We start from the raw sequence: 20,913 nt of genomic DNA, 5'->3' as shown, positions 1-20,913 counted from the left end.
AGTTCTGTATCGAAAAGGCCAAGGTTTTTGGGGTTTTTTTTCTCAACTGACCAAGGAGGAAAACTCCAAGTTATTAGCTTTTATACTTGATGTATTACAGTATACAATGTGTATATTGTCACATGTAACTTGTCAACAAAGTTTCATATGAATATTTTCAACAATTTTGAAAAGTGGCCAAGGTTAAGGTAATTAAACATTAACAACACAAAGGCTATGACAACAGCTGAACATTTCTTTTCTAAAAATAGACCAGTAGCAAGCTACTACCAAATAGTGATCTGAAACAGACTCCCAACCTGTTCATGCTTGGAGCCGAGTGGCATTGGACACCAGGCCAGTTTCCATACTTCTAAGCCTGTGTAGAAGATCGGAAATCCTGAAAATATAATGTTCTGTCTATAAAAAACTTTTAGAAAATATATCATATGATTAAAACTGCTACCCTAGAACATGCAAGACAAATACAGAAGATAGATACTGACACTTGTAAACATTGGTTAAATTAATTACTGTTTTGTCTAGGTTACATTGAACAAATTCCCAGTTATACTATTAAGCTCTGCTGCATTAAGTACTGTTGGACATTTCACTAGGAAAATCTTGTAAACATGAATAAATAATGAGGAAGTTTCATTGGTGCAGAATAGGGACCTCTTTGGAATCTAAGCCAATGAAATAACATTGTGTGTCCTTTTGAATATTTACTAACAAAAATCCTCCATGATGTGATGGTTGATGAGTATAGAATTGTAAGACAGTATTTGATTGGAAGAAGAGTTCTCTCCCTTATTCATAAATATTCATGAAGGAGAGACTTTGTGTCAGTAAATTTCTTCCTTACAGTACGGAACTTACATAGTTCTAACAGAATGAAGTACCGAGGATATCAACAATAAACTGTATATTTCTCTATTACGTTTCACATACTCTACAACCAGGGTTTTTATGTTTCCATTCCAATGATATCAATATTGGCTGAAATGTGATTAACGGAGCATCATAAATTATGACATTTAACAGTTTTGAGATAAAAACAATTTGAAACTCTTTTCTTAACAGCACATTTTAGTTTGTAAAACCATCATTCATTTTAAATAATGAAAAAATTCAGACAATTTTTTTTCCAGACCAATAGTGCTTTAAAATTTTCAGGATATTTTAGGTATTGACAATAAGCTATTACGAAGTACAACATATCATTCTGCAAGCATACAACCAATATCCACCTTCAATAATGCTGCCAGTTCCAGTTTCCAGTTGTGTGTGTTCAGCTTGTTTCCCTACTGTAAAACTAACACTGGTCTGACGTATAGGCCGGAAGGGCACGCTTTCACTGAAAAAAAACTTGCCCAATAAATACATATTAGAGCCCTGGCCCATGCAAATACTTACTGTTAAATCATTTTTAACTCTTATTTTCATTGTATCCAGAGTAGCATTGTCGGCAACCACAGTACTTTCTTGCGTTACTCTTCATACGTACTGTGTGACAATTGACTGACAAAATCTCGTTTTAATGAATATGCATGGAGAGACAACTCTTCTTCCAATGAATTCGCATGATACACTCAAATATTGTTAATAACTTTACAGTGTCAGTAGCCTCTGTGGTATTGACAGTTCAACTACAACAATTGCCAGAATATTTTTCAACCATAAAGCATCTGGAACTTTCAGGAACCAATGAAATTGCCTCATGAATTATTCATGAATACGAAATTTTTGTAGCCAAATTGCCCACAGTACACAACGAAGCATAGTGTAGTGTGTATTGGGGGTATCCTACGATGCCTGAGTAGGGACAACCACAAAATTTAATGTCAAATCCTGCTGAAATAACTACTGTTGATACTTGATACACAAAACTGAATATTTTTATAACACAAGAAAATATATTGTTTAAGAATTTATAGTATTTTACAGCATGATTATAGTTCAGTTGATCAAAATTGACATTTCTTGCCACACATTGTTGTATATGTACCTACCCATGTAAATATAGGTTTTTCAACAGTTTTAACATTTTTCACTTTAACTATGATATATTTAAAATGAATTCAATTCTGGCCTATATTTCCACTGATGCCGTTGATGGTGAATATAATCCAAAAGCAAACCTGCTATTGCTGTAGTAAATTATGGTTGCAAGAGAGCTATGGAGCAAATCCCATTCAACGCTTGACTGATGTTCTTTTTTTAGTCAAAATAACTTCACAAAAATCTTCACAAATATTCACAGCTATGAAAATAACTGCCATACTGTTTGAACACTGTTTTTAAGTAACATCCTGGTAAGATGGATAATAAGGCATAAAAATAATGTTTGTTTTCAGTTTCATGCCAAAAAATGGAGTAGGTTGGTCAGAATATATATTTATTTCTTTTACGCAAATTGTTACTTGAGATTTTTCTGCGACCAAAAAATATAAATTATATATGCTAACAAAATCTATACAATCAGTAAAAGTATCAATGGTATTAAAAGCCAAAAGCACTTTTAACTTTAACTTTAACTTTCAAATAAAAGGTTGTTTTTTCAATGCAATAAAAAAGGTTAAAGCTGCACTCTCACAGATTTACCATTTTTACACAACTTTTTTATTTTTTGTCTGGGAATGAGCATTTTTTTGCATAAATATCTGCAAACCAGTGATAAAAGACTACTGACAAAAGATCAGGTTGTAGATTTTCATATTTCCATTCTAAAACTAATGTTGTATGGCTTCAACTGTTACTAACAGATTAAGGAAAAAGCATTAAACATCATTTTTTGAACTTCAATATACAAATCTGCCATCTATTTTTTTTCTCAGCAGTCTTAAATGACTGGTTTACATACATTTTCGAACAAATTGGGTCGTTCCACAACAAAAAATAAAAAAGTTGTCAAAACGGTCAATCTGTGAGAGTGCAGCTTTAAGTGTTGGGAAAAGAAATAGACTAGATCAGGAAACCAGAAACAATTTTTACACTTTATTTGCAGAAAACAAATTCAAGGACTTGCAACACTAAACATCCCCATATCACAATTTACAAAACTAAACAGACTCTTACCTCTCAGATAAGGGCTGAAAGAGGGTCTTGTGAGGTAGAAATTGAGGGAAGAGGTCCTTTTTGTTGAATTTCTTCATATTCTCCAGGGTTGGAGCATAAAAGCGAAGCTTGAAACAGTCCAGGTTCACAGCTGGTGACAAAAACACAAGTTCTTTTTTTATTTATTAGACAAAGGTGCATAATTCAATTGTTATTTAAGCCAGAATTATGAGCCTTCTGAGCATGTGTGCATTGTGCCTGGCAAAATGTGTACCAAGTCTCATTAGTATAAAATGGCCATGTTAAAGTGTTGGCACAATGACACAAAGGCTAAGACAATACTTGTTTCAGAAAACAGACTAGCTAAAAATAATTCAATGAAGTATACATTTCATACTTAGAATTTCCAAAATGGGGCTCAAACCTGCAAACCTGTAGACCTTATTGACTGAGCTAGCCGGGAAAACCCTTAAAAGATTGCATATCTGACCATAAAATGCTGACCCCATTCCACAAGACTGCATTGCGAAACATTAGAATAATACATAATACACCCCAATTAATATTAAAGTTCAAACAATTCTGCAAAAATCACCAAAAATAATGAGACAGTATTCTAACTATTAAAAGAGATGGTTAGACTTTAAACCATCATTTCAATAACAAGAGCTGTCACAGAGACAGCGCGCTCTACTATTCCGCCACTTTTCAATGTAAGGATTGAAAAGTTTTGGCGAAACATGCATGGATCACTGTTAGATTAGATTTCAATGCAATACATGATGTGCTGAGATATTAACATAAATATGGTTATATGGAAAATTTTGACAAGAATTTTTAAGTCTAATAATAAAGGGCCATTATTTGAACAAAACAGTTATCTAACTTGGTTATTCACTTACACTGGATGGTTGAATACCATTGTAAAAAGTCCCAACGCAATACATCAAGTAGTTGCTGAGATATTAACCTATGTGTGCTTACACGCAAAACCTTAACCAGAATTTCAAAGCAAATAAGAAAGGCCTATTTTTTGCATGAAATGCAATCTAGAGTTATCTAACTTGGTTAATTAAGTAGGTTGGATGATTGAGTACCATTGTATAAAGTCTCAATGCAATACCTAAAGTTGTTGCTGAGATATAAACCTATGTGTGCTTGCACGCAAAACCTTAACCAGAATTTCTAAGTCGAATAATAAAGGGCAATAAATTGCATTTAATTCAAACTAGAGTTATCTTACTTGGTTAATTAAGTAGGTTGAATGGTTGAGAACCATTGTATCAAGTCTCAATGCAATACCTCAAGTAGTTGCTGATGTATCAAGTCTCAATGCAATACCTCAAGTAGTTGCTGATGTATCAAGTCTCAATGCAATACCTCAAGTAGTTGCTGATGTATCAAGTCTCAATGCAATACCTCAAGTAGTTGCTGATGTATCAAGTCTCAATGCAATACCTCAAGTAGTTGCTGATGTATCAAGTCTCAATGCAATACCTCAAGTAGTTGCTGATGTATCAAGTCTCAATGCAATACCTCAAGTAGTTGCTGAGATATTAACCTATGTGTGCTTGCATGCAAAACCTTAACCAAGGTGTGACGCCAACGCAGACGCCGACGCTTGGGTTGAGTAGTATAGCTTTCCATATTCTTTGAATAGTCGAGCTGAAAACAGAATTCCCACTTACTCAAACTGTAGCCTTTTCCATGTGCATACACGATTTTGTTACCACCCCCTTCATCTTCCTCATCATCCTCACCAGCGTCATCTTCATCATTGCTAACATCTTCATCCACTTCAAACTCTTCAGCATCATCATCACTTTCATCAGCATCTTCCAGCTTAACCTGTACATTAACATCAGATAATTTTCATTTATTTTAATAAGTTTTTAAAACAAAACTTTTTTTTCCAAACAAAAATCAACATATAGATTTAAACTGCAGCTATGTATGTACAGTTCATCACATTTTTCCAAGGCCAAATGTTTGCCAAGGAAATCTATTTGGGCAAAGGATTTATGAAAAGGGACACCAGTGATGAGAAGCTAAATCATTTTTGCTCTGGCTACTTGCAAAGTTTTCATATCTGACAAACTTTTTTGCCAGGTTTTGAGTTTGACTTTTCCACAAACTTTGGTATTAACAATTCTATGGTGTCAAGAATTGCTTCACTATCCAAGACACAAAATATGAACCTGATTTTTTAATTCAAGCAAAAATAAAACCATGAAGCTATTATAACTCCATAAGGAAATCCCTATGTACCTCTGGATCATCAACATCAGAAACATCGCTGTCTCTACTGGGTTGCATATCTTTGGAAATGTCGGCAACCATTTTCTCTGCTCTGAAAAATGGGATAATGGAAACTTTTGCAAAAGTGTTTGATTAAGGCCTTGTTATGAACTTCTTTATTCTAACGATTGTGAAGAAAGTCATATTAACTTATATTAAGTCACTCTCGTTGGCACTATGTTGCAGAAGGCTGTGGTCTTGTGTTGTTTAGGGAAACACGTGGACCCAGAGAAAACCCACTTGTCTGGTTTGGTGACCACAAACCAAAATCACATGCACCCGGGCCGTGAATCAAACAAAGGTCCCCTTGTCGAGAAGCAAGTGCACTTACAACTGCCATAGCTAGACAACTATAAATATTACCTTAATTATAGAATGTTGTATCTTACCGTACATTCAATGTTTGGCCCAAATATGAGTTAAGGATGAAAATAAATACCGTAATGATTTATATATCATGGATGTATTCCTAGTCAACCATGCACAGCAAAGCAAATGAAAATATAACTTTACATAAGTGGGGGCATATAAAGACTGTCTTTTAAGAAGTTATAAATTTGTTTTACATCAGAAACCCTTATTAAAAGGACTCCTTCAAACAATCTGTGAGTGAAACCCTATAAAAGGCATCAACTAAACAAGACTCACTTTTTAGCTGCTTTCCTCTTCTTCCGACCCCCTGGAGTGACCTCTTTATTGACATCTTCATCAACCTTACTCTTATCTTCTACAGGGGCATCAATTTCTTGGGTTTCTCTCAAGGCGGGGCAGGTATTAATATGAACTTGCTTCCACATCAGCTTCAGATCGTCTTTGTTGCAGTGTTCGCATGTGTACGTCAAGTGCTATCAATAAACATGTGTAGGTCAAATGCTATCAATAAACATGTGTAGGTCAAATGCTATCAATAAACATGTGCAGGTCAAGTGCTATCAATAAACATGTGCAGGTCAAATGCTATCAATAAACATGTGTACGTCAAGTGCTATCAATAAACATGTGCAGGTCAAATGCTATCAATGAATAATGTGTCGGTAATTTTCTGTAGATAAATAAGTGTTGGAAAAACTCTGCCGATGAACGACATTAATTCAAATCCTGCCAATCCAATAAACATGTGTACATTAAATTCTGCCAATGATATGTGTACATAATATTTTGCCATTAAAAATGTATTTAAGTAAAATTCTGTCAAAAAACATGTGCAAGTAATATTCTGCCAAATCTTGCGTATGTAATATTCTGTCAAAACATGTGACTTGTAACAAATTATTCCAATAAACATGTTTAGTTGATATTCTGCTAATACATGTTCAAGACAAATTTGGTCAATAGATATGTGTACCGTAGGTAAAAAAACTGCCCAAAACAATGCATTCTATAGTTTGATGAAGTAAAAACCATATGCGGTGCTGCTTATAGTAGTGTGTAGTACTAGACCTACCTCCCTACCACACCATATGCGGTGCAGCTTATAGAAGTGTGTATAAACCATATGCTGTGCTGCTTATAGTAGTGTGTAGTAATAGACCTACCTCCCTACCACACCATATGCGGTGCTGCTTATAGTAGTGTGTAGTACTAGACCTACCTCCCTACCACACCATATGCGGTGCAGCTTATAGAAGTGTGTATAACCAGACCTACCTCCCTACCACACCATATGCGGTGCTGCTTATAGTAGTGTGTGAACTAGACCTACCTCACTACCACACCATATGCGGTGCAGCTTATGGTAGTGTGTAGTACTAGACCTACCTCCCTACCACACCATATGCAGTGCTGCTTATAGTAGTGTGTAGTACTAGACCTACCTCCCTACCACACCATATGCGGTGCTGCTTATGGTAGTGTGTAGTACTAGACCTACCTCCCTACCACAACATATGCGGTGCTGCTTATAGTAGTGTGTAGTACTAGACCTACCTCCCCACCACACCATATGCTGTACTGCTTATAGTAGTGTGTGAACGAGACCTACCTCCCTACCACACCATATGCGATGCTGCTTATATTAGTGTGTAGTACTAGACCTACCTCCCTACCACACCATATGCGATGCTGCTTATAGTAGTGTGGAAATCTTGTGGTTTTCCCGCAGTCTTTACATTCCAGGACTTTGCGGTGCTTTAAGATGTTCATCAGTTCACCATGGGTTTCTGAACTGCCATCCATGTTAGCAATGGTCCACTAAAGAAAGCAAAAATGTTAGATATATTATACACAAAAAGCACAAATCACAATGGTTGGATGAAGTAATTGTAACAGTCAGTTACTGTACCATATTGTCATGGTTACTGTGTAATGAGTAGCAAGATTATCTTCAAATTACATTGTACTTTATCTGAACACTACTATTAGCATGGTTGCTTGCTCTGTCTCCTGGTCGCCATTTTAGTATTAGAATTAATGCATAAAAGAAAACAAGAGGGCCATGATGGCCCTGTATCGCTCACCTGTAGCTTTGCTAAATAAAGTGAACATTCTGACCTATTATCATAAAGATCCAATGAAAAGTATGGCCCCTAGAGGCCACTCTTTTATTTGTCCCACTGACCTAGTTTTTTACCCCACATGACCCTATCAGTAGGCAATGCTTCAAACCAAATATTTAAGACCTAGTCCTTGTGGCTTCAGACAAGAAAATTTTAAAGTTTTTTCCTATATAAGCCTATGTAAAACTTGTGACACCCAGGGTGAGGCCTCTTTTCACCACAGGTGCACAAATTGAACAATCTTGGTAGCGGGCCACTAGGTTATGCCACATATAAAATGCCAATGTCTTGTTGGTTTAGACAAGAAGTTTTTTGTTCTATATAAGCCTATGCAAAACTTGTGACTCCCCCCAGGATAGGGCCTCTTCTCCCCAGGGGCATAAATTGAACAATCTTGGTAGAGGACCACTTGGTTATGATACATACCAAATATTGAATGCGTAGGCCTTGCATTTTCAGACAAGAAGATTTTTAAACACTTTCCTTATATAAGCCTATGTAAAACTTGTGACCCCCTAGGTGGGGCCTCTTATCACTTAAGGAGCATAATTTGAATAATCTCGGTAGAGAACCACAAGGTAAAGCTACATACCATATATCAAATGCCTAGGCCTTGTGGTTTTAGACAAGATTTTAAATTTTCACTAAATAAGCCTATGTAAAACTTGCGACCCGCGAGCAGGGCCTCTTATCACTCCAGAGGCATAATTAGAACAATCTTGGTAGATGTCCATAAAGTAATTATACATGCCAAATATCAAAGCCCACAAGGTCTTTCTACTAATTGACCTAGTGACCTAGTTATTGACCGCGGATGACCCAATATCGAACTTGACCTAGATTTTATAGAGATGATCATTCTGACCAAGTTGCATTGAGATTAGGCTAAAATTGTGACCTCTAATGTGTTCACAAGGTATTTCTACTAATTGACCTACTGACCTAGTTTTTGACCCCAGATGACCCAATATCGAACTTGACCTAGATTTCATAGAGATGATCAGTCTGACCAAGTTTCATAAAGATTAGGTCAAAATTATGACCTCTGTTGTGTTCACAAGATTTTTCTAATAATTGACCTAGTGACCTAGTTATTGACTGCAGATGACCCAATATCGAACTTGACCTAGATTTTATAGAGATGATTATTCTGACCAACTTGCATTGAGATTAGGCTAAAATTGTGACCTCTATTGTGTTCACAAGGTTTTTGTACTAATTGACCTAGTGACCTAGTTGTTGACCGCGGATGACCCAATATCGAACTTGACCTTCATTTTATAGAGATGATCATTCTGACCAAGTTCCATTGAGATTAGGCTAAAATTGTGACCTCTATTGTGTTCACAAGGTTTTTCTACTAATTGACCTAGTGACCTAGTTTTTGACCTGGGTTGACCCAATATGGAACTTGACCTAGCTTATGTTAAGATGATCATTCTGACCAAGTTTCATTAAGATAAGGCTAAAATTGTGACCTCAATTTTGTTCACAAGGTTTTTCTAATAATTGACCTAGTGACCTAGTTATTGACTGCGTATGACCCAATATCAAACTTGACCCAGATTTTATAGAGATGATCATTCTGACCAAGTTGCATTAAGATTAGCCTAAAATTGTGACCTCTATTGTGTTCACAAGGTTTTTGTACTAATTGACCTAGTGACCTAGTTATTGACCGCGGATGACCCAATATCGAACTTGACCTAGATTTTATAGAGATGATCATTCTGACCAAGTTGCATTGAGATTAGGCTAAAATTGTGACCTCTATTGTGTTCACAAGGTTTTTGTACTAATTGACCTAGTGACCTAGTTATTGACCGTGAATGACCCAATATCAAACTTGACCTAGATTTTATAGAGATGATTATTCTGACCAACTTGCATTGAGATTAGGCTAAAATTGTGACCTCTATTGTGTTCACAAGGTTTTTCTACTAATTGACCTAGTGACCTAGTTATTGACCGCGGATGACCCAATATCGAACTTGACCTAGATTTTATAGAGATGATCATTCTGACCAAGTTGCATTGAGATTAGGCTAAAATTGTGACCTCTAATGTGTTCACAAGGTATTTCTACTAATTGACCTGCTGACCTAGTTATTGACCCCAACTGACCCAATATCGAACTTGACCTAGATTTCATAGAGATGATCAGTCTGACCAAGTTTCATAAAGATTAGGTCAAAATTGTGACCTCTGTTGTGTTCACAAGGTTTTTCTAATAATTGACCTAGTGACCTAGTTATTGACTGCGGATGACCCAATATCGAACTTGACCTAGATTTTATAGAGATGATTATTCTGACCAACTTGCATTGAGATTAGGCTAAAATTGTGACCTCTATTGTGTTCACAAGGTTTTTGTACTAATTGACCTAGTGACCTAGTTGTTGACCGCGGATGACCCAATATCGAACTTGACCTACATTTTATAGAGATGATCATTCTGACCAAGTTGCATTGAGATTAGGCTAAAATTGTGACCTCTATTGTGTTCACAAGGTTTTTCTACTAATTGACCTAGTGACCTAGTTTTTGACCTGGGTTGACCCAATATGGAACTTGACCTAGCTTATGTTAAGATGATCATTCTGACCAAGTTTCATTAAGATAAGGCTAAAATTGTGACTTCTATTTTGTTCACAAGGTTTTTCTAATAATTGACCTAGTGACCTAGTTATTGACTGCGTATGACCCAATATCGAACTTGTCCCAGGTTTTATAGAGATGATCATTCTGACCAAGTTGCATTAAGATTAGCCTAAAATTGTGACCTCTATTGTGTTCACAAGGTTTTTGTACTAATTGACCTAGTGACCTAGTTATTGACCGCGGATGACCCAATATCGAACTTGACCTAGATTTTATAGAGATGATCATTCTGACCAAGTTGCATTGAGATTAGGCTAAAATTGTGACCTCTATTGTGTTCACAAGGTTGTTGTACTAATTGACCTAGTGACCTAGTTATTGACCGTCAAATGACCCAATATCAAACTTGACCTACATTTTACAGCGATGATCATTCTGACCAATTTGCATTGAGATTAGGCTAAAATTGTGACCTCTATTGTGTTCACAAGGTTTATCTACTAATTGACCTAGTGACCTAGTTATTGACCGCGGATGACCCAATATCGAACTTGACCTAGATTTTTTAGAGATGATCATTCTGACCAAGTTGCATTGAGATTAGGCTAAAATTGTGACCTCTAATGTGTTCACAAGGTATTTCTACTAATTGACCTACTGACCTAGTTTTTGACCCCAGATGACCCAATATCGAACTTGACCTAGATTTCATAGAGATGATCAGCCTGACCAAGTTTCATAAAGATTAGGTCAAAATTGTGACCTCTGTTGTGTTCACAAGGTTTTTCTAATAATTGACCTAGTGACCTAGTTATTGACTGCGGATGACCCAATATCGAACTTGACCTAGATTTTATAGAGATGATTATTCTGACCAAGTTGCATTGAGATTAGGCTAAAATTGTGACCTCTATTGTGTTCACAAGGTTTTTGTACTAATTGACCTAGTGACCTAGTTGTTGACCGCGGATGACCCAATATCGAACTTGACCTACATTTTATAGAGATGATCATTCTGACCAAGTTGCATTGAGATTAGGCTAAAATTGTGACCTCTATTGTGTTCACAAGGTTTTTCTACTAATTGACCTAGTGACCTAATTATTGACCGCGGATGACCCAATATCGAACTTGACCTAGATTTTATAGAGATGACCATTCTGACCAAGTTGCATTGAGATTAGGCTAAAATTGTGACCTCTATTGTGTTCACAAGGTTTTTCTACTAATTGACCTAGTGACCTAGTTTTTGACCCCAGATGACCCAATATCGAACTTGACCTAGATTTTATAGAGATGATCAGTCTGACCAAGTTTCATAAAGATTAGGTCAAAATTGTGACCTCTATTGTGTTCACAAGCAATTGTGAACGGACGGACGGACGGACGACGGACGAAGAGTGATCACAAAAGCTCACCTTGTCACCACGTGACAGGTGAGCTAAAAAGATAAAGATTCTTCAAAATGGTTCTAATTACATGTTAACTTAGTTATCCATATAAGTGAACTTGCACATCATATGAACCTTCATGCAAAATATGCTTTAATTCCATATTCCCCTCTGTTGACATAACATCATTATAACAAGTTTAAGTGTGCAATGATAAAATAATATCAGACAACAAAACACAGAGTGTGCTTCTATGTGACTTCTTAACTTCTAAATGAAAATACCCCCTCACCCTAATCTAAATGCAGTACTAATGATGGTAGACCTTATATTTTCTTATTCTGTGTTTATTTATACATTAACACAAATATGTGATCACTTCCATCAAGCTCATACAATAACAAGTAAATCAGGCAAATTTTTCCTTCGACAAACTACATGACCTTGATAATTTAGATTTTACAGCATTTTTTCTTCACCAAATGGGGCCAGGTCCTTTCTGATTGAGAAAGATGGGTCTTTACAGTAAAATTTCAGAATTTTAATTTTACCTAGAAACAAACAAGAATGCTATAAAAATATACAGAAAAGCAAAAAGAATGTGATTATGTTTGTTTCTTTAAGAATATACCATTTCTTCTATACAAAATAAGAGAAATCAAAATAAATAAATATAAACAAAACCTGATGTTTGTCACGTAACGCCAACGCTCACTTAACTTTCGTGATAGTTCGTTCAGTAACCAACCAACAACTGTTCTAAGTCTTTATTAAAGTTCCACGTTCTTTCTAAGTATAATAATCAGTATATAATACAGCATGACATTTAAGGTAATCTCACATCCTAACTGCCGTCCATTAAGGACCCAAGGCCGCGTTGCTTGCCTTGTCTAAGCCAACTGTCCTTTTACATCCAAAATCATTTCTCTTATACTAATTTGTGGTCTGAATATGACAGCTTTACAACCCAAGGAATACACGTTTTTGTAATTAACATGACCATTTTGTACATTTGTACCAGGTCGGCTGTCAACCATTTTCATATTCAAATGTCAATCAAATATGCCCTACATTACTAAACATACAGTATGTAGACACATATCCATTTAATTAAATCTCAATTATATCTTAAATATAACGTATTACGTCACATTCTATTCTGTTACGTGACATTCGTCCTTTTTTTTATCAAGATTTTTAAGAAAATCTTTGTGTCAACCCCAAACAATGGTTATAATTGAATAGATAAATAAAATCGTAAGTAAATATGTTTCTCAACCCCAAACAGGTAAATAATAAAAAAATAAAAAAGTAATTCCGACAAAAAAAAGATACGCAAAAGAAAATCTGTGCCTAAATCCCAAACAATGATGATCAAGTTGTATTTTCGACAAAAAATACGCAAAAGAAAATCTGTGCCTAAATCCCAAACAATGATATCAAATTGTATAGATACGTATAGATTAGACTAATTGGTAATTAGCCCTCAGGTAATTAATAAACATAGTTAACAATTAGAAAATAACACTGCAGATTGAGTACAAGTAATTAACACTGACAGAACTGTTGTCAAATTTGGTATTTAGTCAATGTTTTATGTAGCACTGCTTTTCATGTTATCATTCTGAAGACAGGGAATCATCGTTGTTGTTGTTGCTGCTGCCTTGTTGTTGTAGATGTAGAGTTTATAGCCAAGGGGTTGTTTGATTGTAGAATGTCCCCACCGACTCGAAATGTTCTGCCATTATACGACTGCTAATTCTTGAAGTGTACTTAGATATATGTGTGCAAGTGTTCATGTTATTGAAGATGCTAACGATCTCAAGTTGGTGTTGTCCATCACACAGGAATCATCACGGTCCTAAAGACTTGATCATGTGACGTCAAGCCGAGCACAGGTCATACGAGAATGTGTGCTTAGCTCCTCTGGATATTCCGAAGTGTAACCAATTGGTTAGCACATCACATACGCAATACCAGAATATAGTTCGATCCTTTATGAAACACCGATGACCACTTAACACAATATCGCCACTAGGTATATTATCTCGATATCCGCTGAAGAATAATGTTGATATTGACTGTTGTTATCACGTGACATATTACCTGTACTTTTACCTTTCATTGACATAGGTGTTGCTATTACCATGAAATTTTGTGTTGATATTTTCAAGCAGGCTTATATTTTAAAGGCGGCCCCATTTATAATTAATTACTCTATCTGTGCGTAAGTATTCGTATGTTTGATTTAATGAATGTTTGACCTAAGTTGTTTTTTTTGTGAAACGTTTTGTTTTTATGAACAGCATTTTATTTTATTAAGAACCTTTTTTATGCAATATTTTACAAAGCTTATATTTTATTAAGAACCTTTTTTTATGCAATATTTTACAAAGCTTATATGTTAGCTTTACCACACTAAAACACCCATTTATTCAACATGGGCGTTACTTCCGTTCTGTCCTGCTTATCAGCCGATAACTAACACAGATATTTAGAACAAGATTGATGATCCGTTATATTTTTCATTTTACAACTTTTAATCTCATAATTAGTCCATTATTTTAAGAAAACTAATACATAAGTGATTCAATTAATTTATTAAATAACTCGCACCCTAATGTGACTTCACAGGAGTCCAACAATTTTGTTGAAATTCAATATCTTGAACGTATCATCTCCAATCACTTTTAAGAAACCTGGTCTTTCTTGACCACTATCTTTGTTTATCTTTGTACAACTTTGTACATCTTCATAGTTATAAGAAAGCTAAACTCTAGCTTAACATGTTACCATCATGCTTATCATCGGATAACTTACAACTTTATAATTGATTCATTAGTTTTACCAAACTAATCTGTGAGTTACTTAAATAATTTAATTAGATTACTTAGTAACTAACAAACAATTTAATTAGTGATTTCGAAATTGAAAATTACTTGCCGTATTCAGGCGATACACTTATATAATGACATCTAAGAAATTACTTTTCGTTTTGCACGCTTTCTCTCTCAGACCTTACTATGATCCAAACAATGATTTATTTATATGATTTTTAAAACTTTAAAACCATCACCAATTTACTCAATATTATATAAAATGATATATTGACAAAATACTACAATTATTTACAAGACTATAAACTTACTTAATTCTAATGATTTCATATCATTAATGTCAAGTTAATTACAGGTAACATTGAAATCAATTACCTATCTGATTTGTTTGACAATTACTTACAGTTACATGACAACTGAAGTAATAAAACCTGCCATTTTCTCCTTCTTTGACATAAAAACATCACATATTTTAATATCTTCAGTGTTTGCACTAAACCCTGAGTATAAGTCATTATTTTTTTGTATTTATGCAACTTTCATTAATGTTAGACCTGCTAAATTAGTTTACTCAGACTTCTTTTAATAACATTTCTTTCCATGTGAATTGTTCAATTAATGTCCTTAAATGACTTAGTTTTCTTTTTCATAGTTATTCAATAATGTACTTAAATGATTCTTCGTTTGCATTTAACAACGTTTTTTTTCACACCTGTTTTACTTTTTTTTATCGAATTTCTCAATATCTTTATCTTTGTTACCTTAAATACTCATTCTTCAGTTTATTCTTATTTAAATCAAATGGTTTTATTGTACTAAATAATATGGAACGTTGTTAAGTCAGAAATTAGATTGCTTAGGGGTTCTTTCAAAAGAACAGCTTTGCTCTGATTGCATTTATTATCCAAAACTTTAAAATTTTGCCCCGTTAAATATCCCAAAATTATAGCAACACATGTCATATCTAGGCAAGAAATATAAAGTAATAAAACGTCACTAACTTTTGTCCTGTGGCCTGGTCGCGCTGCAATGTCCATAGTCACTCAAACCGCAGTTGTCATCATGTACCTTTTTCTTCTTCATTCCAAATGTGATCCAATAGTCGTTAGTACTCCCCCGTTGTGTTCCACGTCAACCCTGTTCTTGAATATCTTCGGTCAGCAGGCGCCAAACTTTTACGTGTCACGTAACGCCAACGCTCACTTAACTTTCGTGATAGTTCGTTCAGTAACCAACCAACAACTGTTCAAGTGTTCTAAGTCTTTATTAAAGTTCCACGTTCTTTCTAAGTATAATAATCAGTATATAATACAGCATGACATTTAAGGTAATCTCACATCCTAACTGCCGTCCATTAAGGACCCAAGGCCGCGTTGCTTGCCTTGTCTAAGCCAACTGTCCTTTTACATCCAAAATCATTTCTCTTATACTAATTTGTGGTCTGAATATGACAGCTTTACAACCCAAGGAATACACGTTTTTGTAATTAACATGACCATTTTGTACATTTGTACCAGGTCGGCTGTCAACCATTTTCATATTCAAATGTCAATCAAATATGCCCTACATTACTAAACATACAGTATGTAGACACATATCCATTTAATTAAATCTTAATTATATCTTAAATATAACGTATTACGTCACATTCTATTCTGTTACGTGACATGTTTCAAAACAGTTCTATGAAATTTCAATATAAATGGGGGAAAAAAGGTACGGTACCCATTTAATCCTTGTGAATGGGGCCAAACCTTGTCTATAAATTGGTCAAATAAAAACACACGGTCTTACCCAAAGATGGTGGACTCTGGCAGAGTGAGACTCCATGGCGGACTTTATCCCTTCATATTCACAATGTCTACACTGGTAAGGGGCAGCCTGGAAATGTAATTGACTGCAATGTTAAAATTTGACACCTGGTGACCTTCGATAACTTCTGCATTTACTGTAATGGTATAAGAAGCCTGTTGATTACCAATTTTGGAGAGAAAAATGTTGAAACTACATTACATATTAAATTATGACAGTGTATGTTTTTGATCTTTAATTCAATTTCATGTAAAAAATTGGACGTGAAATTACAAGATTTGTAATGGAAAGCTTGTTTAAGTAATTATTCATTTATTTTAGGATGTTTCTAAAATCAGCTGATGCCAGTATACTGGATCACTTGATATCCAAAATTTCACACTAAAAACAAATAAAATTATAACATAGTCTGTTACCAATGGTCTATCATAAAGAGATATTCAGTTTGCAATGGCTTGATCAAGAGTATTGTTTGTCAACAGCACACAAACTTATGGTGATCGTAGCTGCTTTTTCATGGTCTCTATTCAAGGAAGAAATTCATGGTTTTATATTCTGTCATCTTCTTTATAACTTATAATAATTGTCAACTACTGTCATCACTGCAAAATTGCCAAAACTGTTTGAAAAAGTCTTACAAGCAGGTGTGAGACGTTTAGTGGTATAGGCCTCTCACCAAATACTTTGTTGGTTTGATCCCTACCAGGGGAACTTTAAAATGGACACCTAATTTCCACCAAGATTATGGAATTGTGAGTGATACACAACAGCTTCAGCTGTCTTCGCAATCAAGTTAAGGCATCAAACATAATTTGTTTGTTTCCAGTTTAATGCCCCTCCCCCATCCCCTCTCCCAAAAAAAGGGGTCGGGAAATCTTTTTCTTTTTTAATTAGGCAAATAGTTTCTTAAAAGTTTTATTATCAAAAACAATAAATTATATGCTTAAGAACATCGATACGATCTGTATAAGCATCATTTGTTTTGTTCAAAGCCCAAAACACTTCATTTTTAACTTCAAGTGGATAAAATCAACAAATGAAAAAAAATAATTCTCAAGGCGATAAAAAGGTGAAGGTCCAGAAACCGGAAACAAACATTATTTTTTACGCCTTATTAAAAAAAATTGTAAATTGAAGAGTTACAAATTGTACCTGCGTCTGCTCGGCCTTGGTTTTTTTCTTTCCAGTCGCCGAAGTTTTCTTTGCTGATTTATCACCATCTTCAGCACCATCATGAGTTTTGGTATTGTCCAAACCTTCACCAACTGCAGATGCATTAATTTTGACCTTATCTTCTTTGTTAGTAACTGATGAATCATTCATTGCTGCCTTTCTTTTTCTCCCTCTAGAGCTGGTATTCGCCTTGTCACCTAGCGTACTATTAAGACTTGTGTCCTTCAGTGACTCATCTCCAAAGTTTTGACTAGAATCTCCATCATTCTGATGTTCAGCTTTTCTCTTTCTGCCTCTCCTCTTCATTCCAGTGTCAACAGCATCAGTCTTAGATGCTTCACTATTTGCGTCCCTTACTTCATCTACACCTGCAGAGTTTACTACTGCATAATTCACTACTTTCCTTTTTCTTCCTCTTTTACTTTCACTTACATTATGAACTGAGGGAGTGGTGTTTTCTGTTATGCTAGCATCATTTTCACCCTCTATACTTTTGTCTCCATTCAAAGACTTTCTTTTTCTCCCTCGTTTCTTTCCAGTTGGACTCACTTTTACTTGAACTAATTCAGCTTCTACCTTTTCTTGATCTTGAAAACTATTATTAATTACATTTGTATTACCAACCTCTTCATTAGTCTTAGTCAATCCTGATTTCTTTCTACCACTAGACTTTTTCTTAGCAACACTCTTTACTTCCGTTAAAGCTGGTACTGTTTCAGACCCTTGTTCTATTTTATCACTTTTATCTTGCCCATGTTCATTGTTTTCATCTTTTTCTTCAACTCTTCTTTCATCTTCTACATCTTGAATTTTACTTCCTGCATCTGTAATAGAGTTTACAGTTTTAATTATACTAGTACTACTTTTGACCTCTGCAGCTGTTGAAGAGATCTTGCATGCATTACTTTTTATTTGGTTATGAATGTGATCATTGCCAACTTTCTGAACCTGCAATGTGTAAGGTATCAGTATCTTATTTCCCTGTTGTCTCTGCTTCCTTACACTTTCAACTGCATTTTTCAATGCAGTTCGCTCTGTACTAATGCTATCAGAACTTTTAGATAAAGTACCATTACAGGAACTATTTTTTTGAGATGTTTCTAACCTCACTGTTTTATCAGCATCTTTTCTCTGAGCCTGCGAATCACTATCATCTACACTATTGTTTTCATCTACAATGCTAACATTACTAGAATAAGATTCATCTATCTCTTGATGATTGCCACCAGCATCTGAGAACTTAAATGATGCATTGATTAAGTTACCTTTCTTTTGACCATTTCCTAACTGTCCTTTTTTATCACTCTCCTGAACTTCCAAATTCTCCCATTGCCTTGGCTTTCGCTCTCTCTTGGAGTACGACTTGCTGCATGGTGTAACCTTGTCATTATCAATAACATCTGATATGTCCTTAACAGGAGTTGCCTCAATTGAATCTCTTTCAAGCTGAGAAGCTATTTTAGGGATTGGAGAAATTGGAATGGCTTTTGGTGTTCCCTTGCTTCTTCTAGTACGGGTTCTAACTGTCGGTGTTGAAGTCTCCATTGTGCTGAAAAAGAATGTCAAAATCCTTACTGGCTTAGACTATCAGTATGAATCTGTTTTTTATATTGTCAGCATTATGATTGTCAGTGTCATTGTGTATTTGCAAGTTAAGCAAAATAAAACTATGTTTCATGCTTAACCCCCCTGTACTGCTTTGTTTACATTCTGCTGGAAGTTGGGGAAGCAGTAGTCCACCTAAATGGACGTCACCGAGTCTTTTGATGATTTTTTTACTATGGCAGATTTGAGACAGGGATTCATATTAAGAAATGTCAAAATAATAAGAGATTCCCTGATCGCTCATTATTGTAGCTAGTGAAAGCATGTGCACGTCAAAGACGTCAATGGAGCTGTAAACTGTTTTGCATGATAACCAGTAAAATATAAAATAATAATGAGATATTTTTTCTATTAGTTTGCTTTAATCAATTTTAGTTGGTATGTTATAGTATTTAAGAGACAGTTTAGGACAATGTCTAATCTATTTTACATATATATAGACAACTGTCGTTGGTCATCTAAAAATCATGGCAGATTTTTATTTCTTTTGTTTTTTCTTTGCCATACAATACAAACCTTGACAATTAACATGTAAAATTAAGGCAATAAATGTAAGTGTCAGATCAAACATACTTAATCTGCGTTTTTAATCATTTATTGTTGTTAGAAATCAATTGTACTGAATATTTGGGATGAAAGTCGTTGACAAGTGCATAGAAGCTCAGGACAAGTATTGTTTGCCCGATTGGACAAGTGGATTGAAAAGTTAAAGTTGAACCCAGGGAATAATGACGGATTAATGTAACCCCATGGACTAACTCAGGCAACTGCTGTATGATGATAATGCACCAGTCAATTGTGACCATGGCCCCCCCAGGTCTGGGGGCATACCGTGGATAGCCGGGGAAATGGGCCGTGGTTTTATCTCCCAGGTGGCCCCGCAGTGCCGGGTGAATGTGGTGCTTTTGTCTTCCCGCCAAACATAGCGAGGAATGGGCCTTATCTAGAGTGAGGGGGCATTTGGCGGGGGGTTCATCTGCAGTTCGTCCCTGCATGGCGGTGCATTTGCCCGGGCTTGGCTGGACCAAAAGTAAAAGACCCCGCTATTCCCCGGACCTGGGGCCGTGGTTACAATTGACTGGTGCATATTGATCCGTCTTACTGCAAGTTTGTTTCAGTCAGTTCAGCTGAGCTAGGGAAACAACGTAATGTCCAACATCTATCAAAACAGGAAATATTAACCGAAGTGACTGACAATAAATGAAATTAAATAACTGAACAAATTAAAAAAATATGATGCAAACATCAGAAATACACATTTATCAACATTTTTTGTTTTCACTATTAAATGGCACCGAGTTTATCAATTTCATCAATGTAATGGCCTATATTTCACAAAAGTGATAAAATGTCAAACATAGTGAACATGTTACCAACAAAAGTTGCATGTACTGCAGTTTGCGGGACTCGAACCAACACCACGAATATCTAGGTAACTTCCGGGAGGGGAAAACAAATTATTTCAATCCGTATCAACATTTTGGTTACAAAACACTAATACTTCTGTAATTATTGGTTAAACTCTTTGCAGCGGTTACTTCCCTTTAAAGTGAAAACGAGATACAAGATACAAGAATCTTTATTTAAAGTTTGGTATATGTTAACAAGAAACATAAACTCAATGAACTATTTTCCGACATGAATGAAAAACATACTAAACATATC

General features: G+C 35.3%; 1 protein-coding gene across 1 annotated transcript in view; it reads right to left on the bottom strand.

Annotated features, from left to right (window-relative positions):
- The window catches only part of LOC128206667 (uncharacterized), a 34,622-nt gene extending 13,922 nt beyond the window's left edge, over positions 1 to 20,700 (bottom strand). Inside the window, exons 1-11 of the mRNA XM_052909275.1 lie at positions 20,622 to 20,700; positions 18,909 to 19,192; positions 17,623 to 18,467; positions 16,453 to 16,539; positions 7,372 to 7,524; positions 5,983 to 6,179; positions 5,305 to 5,386; positions 4,725 to 4,884; positions 3,058 to 3,187; positions 1,230 to 1,336; positions 300 to 379 (exon numbers count right to left, since the gene is read on the bottom strand). Of these exons, the coding sequence (XP_052765235.1) occupies positions 300 to 379; positions 1,230 to 1,336; positions 3,058 to 3,187; positions 4,725 to 4,884; positions 5,305 to 5,386; positions 5,983 to 6,179; positions 7,372 to 7,524; positions 16,453 to 16,539; positions 17,623 to 18,467; positions 18,909 to 19,188 (2,121 nt within the window). The 5' untranslated portion in view covers positions 19,189 to 19,192; positions 20,622 to 20,700. The remainder of the gene's footprint in view (positions 1 to 299; positions 380 to 1,229; positions 1,337 to 3,057; positions 3,188 to 4,724; positions 4,885 to 5,304; positions 5,387 to 5,982; positions 6,180 to 7,371; positions 7,525 to 16,452; positions 16,540 to 17,622; positions 18,468 to 18,908; positions 19,193 to 20,621) is intronic.
- Positions 20,701 to 20,913: the final 213 nt, after the last annotated feature.

The sequence above is a fragment of the Mya arenaria genome, chromosome 10 (genome assembly GCF_026914265.1).
Source record: "Mya arenaria isolate MELC-2E11 chromosome 10, ASM2691426v1".
In the NCBI taxonomy this organism is placed as follows: Eukaryota; Metazoa; Mollusca; class Bivalvia; order Myida; family Myidae; genus Mya; species Mya arenaria.
The sequence above is the reverse complement of the archived record's forward strand: the minus strand, read 5'-3'. Positions and strand labels throughout refer to the sequence as shown.